General features: G+C 45.5%; 1 protein-coding gene across 1 annotated transcript in view; it reads left to right on the forward strand.

Annotated features, from left to right (window-relative positions):
• Positions 1 to 3,033, forward strand: part of LOC110530726 (protein FAM102B) — a 30,884-nt gene extending 27,851 nt beyond the window's left edge. Inside the window, exons 10-11 of the mRNA XM_036986406.1 lie at positions 2,009 to 2,072; positions 2,473 to 3,033. Coding sequence (XP_036842301.1) covers positions 2,009 to 2,072; positions 2,473 to 2,515 — 107 coding nt within the window. The 3' untranslated portion in view covers positions 2,516 to 3,033. The remainder of the gene's footprint in view (positions 1 to 2,008; positions 2,073 to 2,472) is intronic.
• The last annotated feature ends 2,967 nt before the right edge of the window (positions 3,034 to 6,000 follow it).

Raw genomic sequence — 6,000 nt, forward strand, 5'->3', positions numbered from 1 at the left:
TGTCTCCCACAGTAAAGCCCCTCCACTCCCTGTCTCTCTCACAGTAAAGCCCCTCCACTCCCTGTCTCCCACAGTAAAGCCTCTCCACTCCCTGTCTCCCACAGTAAAGCCTCTCCACTCCCTGTCTCCCACAGTAAAGCCTCTCCACTCCCTGTCTCCCACAGTAAAGCCCTTCCACTCCCTGTCTCCCACAGTAAAGCCTCTCCACTCCCTGTCTCCCACAGTAAAGCCCCTCCACTCCCTGTCTCTCCCACAGTAAAGCCCCTCCACTCCCTGTCTCTCTCACGGTAAAGCCCCTCCACTCCCCGTCTCTCTCACGGTAAAGCCCCTCCACTCCCTGTCTCTCTCACAGTAAAGCCCCTCCACTCCATGTCTCTCTCACAGTAAAGCCCCTCCACTCCCTGTCTCCCACAGTAAAGCCCCTCCACTCCCTGTCTCCCACAGTAAAGCCTCTCCACTCCCTGTCTCCCACAGTAAAGCCTCTCCACTCCCTGTCTCCCACAGTAAAGCCTCTCCACTCCCTGTCTCTCTCACAGTAAAGCCCCTCCACTCCCTATCTCTCCCACAGTAAAGCCCCTCCACTCCCTGTCTCCCACAGTAAAGCCCCTCCACTCCCTGTCTCCCACAGTAAAGCCCCTCCACTCCCTGTCTCCCACAGTAAAGCCCCTCCACTCCCTGTCTCTCTCACGGTAAAGCCCCTCCACTCCCTGTCTCTCTCACGGTAAAGCCCCTCCACTCCCTGTCTCTCTCACGGTAAAGCAAATCAAATGTTATTAGTCACATGCGCCGAATACAACAGGTATTTAACCGTCTCTCCACCTGACAGTGAAATGCTGACTTATGAGCCCCTAACCAACAATGCAGTTTTAAAAAATACGGATAAGAATAAGAAATAAAAGCAACAAGTAATTAAAGAGCAGCAGTAAAATAACAGTAGCGAGACTCTATACAGGGGGGTACTGGTACAGAGTCAATGTGTGGGGGCACCGGTTAGTTGAGGTAATATGTACATGTAGGTAGAGTTATTAAAGTGACTTTACATAGATGATAACAACAGAGAGAAGCGGCAGTGTAAAAGAGGGGGGGGGGGGGGGGGCAATGCAAATAGTCTGGGTAGCCATTTGATTAGATGTTCAGGAGTCTTATGGCTTGGGGGTAGAAGCTGTTTAGAGGCCTCTTGGACCTAGACTTGGCGCTCCGGTACTGCTTGCCGTGGGGTAGCAGAGAGAACAGTCTGTGACTAGGGTGGCTGAAGTCTGACAATTTTTGGGGCCTTCCTCTGACACCGCCTGATATAGAGGTCCTGGATGGCAGGAAGCTTGGCCCCAGGGATGTACTGGGCCGTTCGCACTACCATCTGTAGTGCCTTGTGTTCGGAGGCCGAGCAGTTGCCATGCCTGTCTCTCTCACGGTATAGCCCCTCCACTCCCTGTCTCTCTCACAGTAAAGCCCCTCCACTCCCTGTCTCACTCACAGTAAAGCCCCTCCACTCCCTGTCTCTCTCACGGTAAAGCCCCTCCACTCCCTGTCTCACTCACAGTAAAGCCCCTCCACTCCCTGTTTCTCTCACGGTAAAGCCCCTCCACTCCCTGTCTCACTCACAGTAAAGCCCCTCCACTCCCTGTCTCACTCACAGTAAAGCCCCTCCACTCTCTGTCTCACTCACAGTAAAGCCCCTCCACTCCCTGTCTCACTCACAGTAAAGCCCCTCCACTCCCTGTCTCTCTCACGGTAAAGCCCCTCCACTCCCTGTCTCACTCACAGTAAAGCCCCTCCACTCCCTGTCTCACTCACAGTAAAGCCCCTCCACTCTCTGTCTCACTCACAGTAAAGCCCCTCCACTCCCTGTCTCTCTCACGGTAAAGCCCCTCCACTCCCTGTCTCTCTCACACTAAAGAATGCTTGTCAATAACCACTTATTTTTAGATGGCTAAGCAAATAACCACAGGCCATTTTGGCAGCGTGGCGACCTTGCGTTGATTGACAGTATCTTGTTTGTGCGTTACAGAGGAGGGGCTCAGGCTGTTTGTTGGTCCTGGTGGAAGCACAGCGCTGGGAAGCCAACACACCAGGTGGGTGACATTATTACCTAATGCATCAGAAAGTGGGTGACACCATAGAGATAGAATGACTACAAAGGGACACACAACAGCAGGCACTCCTAGCAACAATCACTGTCACTGAATCACGGATAACATTTAAAGGGATAGGGCATAATTTTGTCAATTAACTATCTACCTCTAACTTCCTTCATACTGGACGCAGACAAAAATCATGTATCCATTAAGTAGATAAAATACTTAATTGTCAAAATCTTGCACTGTCCCTTTAATGCACAAGGGCCAATCGATAGAATATATGATTAATAGAATGTGATTGTTTGTTGTGAAGTGTTTTTCAGTAACACCCTTTCACTTGTTTGGTGTGAGTTGTTGCTGGTTAGATAATAACGTGTGTGACGTTCTCTTTCAGGGTTGGCGCGGGGCCCTACGAGCAGGTGGTGATCAGACGCTAGCCCCCTGGGAGTGGATGTGTCTCATAAGGTGCCAGAACACCACAAAGTCTGACAGAGGGAAATAGTTCTCACCTCTATGCAGGACAAACATTTTGTTCCAATGGGAGTCCAGGTCTGAGGTGTAGAACCTGTGTAAGCCTGCTCCCCTAGTGTTGAAGCCAGGAGGTGACCTGAAGTTCATGATTACAACTTGTTCAATAACTTTCAGAAGAAAGAGGATATATTGATATATATACACACACTGTGCAGTCAGAAAGTATTGAGACCCCTTGATTCTTTCCACATTTTGTTACAGTCTTATTCTAAAATGGATTATATATATATATATATATTCAATCTAAACACAATACCCCATAATGACAAAGAAAAAACAAATTTTCGACATTTATTAAAAGTGGAAATATCACATTTACATAAGTATTCAGACCCTTTACTCAGTACTGTGTTGAAGCACATTTGGCAGCGATTACAGCCCTGAGTCTTCTTGGGTTTGACGCTACAAGCTTGGCGCTCCTGTATTTGGGGAGTTTCTCCCATTCTTCTCTGCAGATCCTCTCAAGCTCTGTCAGGTTGGATGGGGAGCATCGCTGCACAGCTATTTTCAGGTCTCTCCAGAGATGTTCGATCGGGTTAAAGTGTGGGTTCTGGCTGGGCCACTCAAGGACATTCAGATACTTGTCCTAAAGCCACTCCTGCGTTGTCTTGGCTGTGTGCTTTGAGTTGTTGTCCTTTTGGAAGTTGAACCTTCACCCCAGTCTGAGGTCCTGAGCGCTCTGGAGCAGGTTTTCATCAAGGATCTCTTTGTACTTTTCTCCGTTAATCTTTTCCTCGATCCTGACTAGTCTCCCAGTCCCTGCCACTGAAAAACATCCCCACAGCATGATGCTGCCACCAACATGCGTCACCGTAGGGATGATGCAAGGTTTCTTCCATTCAGGCCAAAGACTTCAATCTTGGTTTCATCAGACCGGAGAACCTTGTTTATCATGGTCTGAGAGTCCTTTAGGTGCCTTTAGGCAAACTCCAAGTGGGTAGACATGTGCCGTTTACTGAGAAGTGGTTTCCATCTGGCCACTCTACCATAAAAGCCTGATTGGTTGAGTGCTGCAGAGATGGTTGTCCTTCTGGAAGTTTCTCCCATCTCCACAGAGGAACTGGAGCTCTTTCAGAGTGACCTTTGGGTTCTTGTTCACCTCCCAAACCTTCTCCCCCGACCCTTCTCCCCCGAAGTGGCCAGCTCTAGGAAGAGTCTTGGTGGTTCCAATCTTCTTCCATTTAATAATGAAGGAGGCCACTGTGTTCTTGGGGACCTTCAATGCTGCAGAAATATTTTGGTACCTTTCCCCAGATCTGTGCCACGACACAATCCTGTCTCTGAGCTCTGTGGACAATTCCTTCGACTTCATGGCTTGGTTTTTGCTCTGACGTGCACTGTCAACTGTGGAACCTTATATAGACAGGTGTGTGCCTTTCCACATCATAAAAAATAAATAAAAATATTAGAATAAGGCTGCAACGTAACAAAATGTGGAAAAAGGGAAGGGGTCTGAATACTTTCCGAATGCACTGTATATATTGAGTACTGTTGGAATTAAACTGTGCAGAGTGGTATAATGTTCTCTACCCAGAGAGGCTAAACTTTCAATTCTGCAGTACTTCTGTTCAATGAAGACTTCTTGTTATACAAGTAGGAGAATGCTCAGCTCTTACAACAAAAAGGGCTTGTTGTTTTTTTAAATGTTTTTTTAGTCCTTCCAAATGGTTCTAGGTTACTCTGGGAGGTATTTTGTAATTGACTGTTTTATTGTTTGGTATGTTGCTGCTTGATATGTTCACTGTGTAAAATGTGTAGTATTTCACACACACAGGTGTTTTAACTGACAAAGTGTGGCAATGAGCTGGTTTCATTTTCCACAAGGACCTTAAAACTGACTAAAGAACTATACGCAGACAGCTTGCCTGACGTCACCGACCTACAGGTGCCCTAAATGAACAAAGATGAACTGGCATATCTGTTTAGCTATACATGGAGGCCCAAGAGGCAAGCACATCATTAGCTCAAGAACATTATTAAGATTCTATGAGCAGAGAAATGATATAAGTGCCAGATGGGGTTGCCTCTTGGCTCCTTACGATGAAGTAATGAAAGGAGGAGAAAGCAAAGGGAGGAGGAGTGTCAACAGATGGAGGTGAAGAAGATGTCCTTGAAGCTATAGATTAGGGTTAAGGTTTCAAATCCTCAGGAAAAATGGTTATACAGTAAATGTACTATGCTCTATGATCCCAAAACGGACAGTTCAGTTCACACTGTGTTGCTTTGATATACAAAACTGTATTGGGAGAGAAGCCTCCTTGGACAGAAAATGTTAATCTTTTCAGAAAGCTTATTTTCATACAAAAACAGGCACTCCTAGCAACAACTCCTAGTAAGTTTGAGGGAAAACTGATTTAGGGACAGTAAACATGGTTGACGTTTTGAAAGTGGAAAGTGGGGCAAGTACAGCTTCACTCAAGAGAAGATGGAGTCAGTCAAGTACAGCGATCAAACCAAGATGTTAAGAGTCCTGCCAACCATCAACTATCTGCAAGGCCAAACATGACATTTCTATAAATGTTTGTCTTGTTCAGTGCTTTGTTGAAATACTGTTTGTGGAGTTTGTTATATATCCATGATGTAAGTGTTACGTCATTCAACTTCACATTCAGACTAGTTCTTGTGATTGTGTATGTTGATACTCTGCATTTGTCGGTTTTTACTGGTATGAATAAATTAGAGAAAGAATGCTCTTCAAATCAAATGTTATTGGTCACATACACATGGTTAGCAGATGTTAATGGTCACATACACATGGTTAGATGTTAAAGCGAGTGTAGCGAAATGCTTGTGCTTCTAGTTCTGACAACGCAGTAATATCTGACAAGTAATCTAACAAATTCACAACAACTACCTTATACACACAAATGTAAAGGGATGAATAAGAATAGGTACATATATATACAGTGGGGCAAAAAAGTATTTAGTCAGCCAACAATTGTGCAAGTTCTCCCACTTAAAAAGATGAGAGAGGCCTGTAATTTTCATCATAGGTACACTTCAACTATGACAGACAAAATGAGAAGAAAAAAATCCAGAAAATCACATTGTAGGATTTTTTATGAATTTATTTGCAAATTATGGTGGAAAATAAGTATTTGGTCAATAACAAAAGTTTATCTCAATACTTTGTTATATACCCTTTGTTGGCAGTGACAGAGGTCAAACGTTTTCTGTAAGTCTTCACAAGGTTTTCACACACTGTTGCTGGTATTTTGGCCCATTCCTCCATGCAGATCTCCTCTAGAGCAGTGATGCTTTGGGGCTGTTGCTGGGCAACACGGACTTTCAACTCCCTCCAAAGATTTTCTATGGGGTTGAGATCTGGAGACTGGCTAGGCCACTTCAGGACCTTGAAATGCTTCTTACGAAGCCACTCCTTCGTTGCCCG

This window comes from Oncorhynchus mykiss, chromosome 8 (genome assembly GCF_013265735.2).
Source record: "Oncorhynchus mykiss isolate Arlee chromosome 8, USDA_OmykA_1.1, whole genome shotgun sequence".
NCBI classification, from domain to species: Eukaryota; Metazoa; Chordata; class Actinopteri; order Salmoniformes; family Salmonidae; genus Oncorhynchus; species Oncorhynchus mykiss.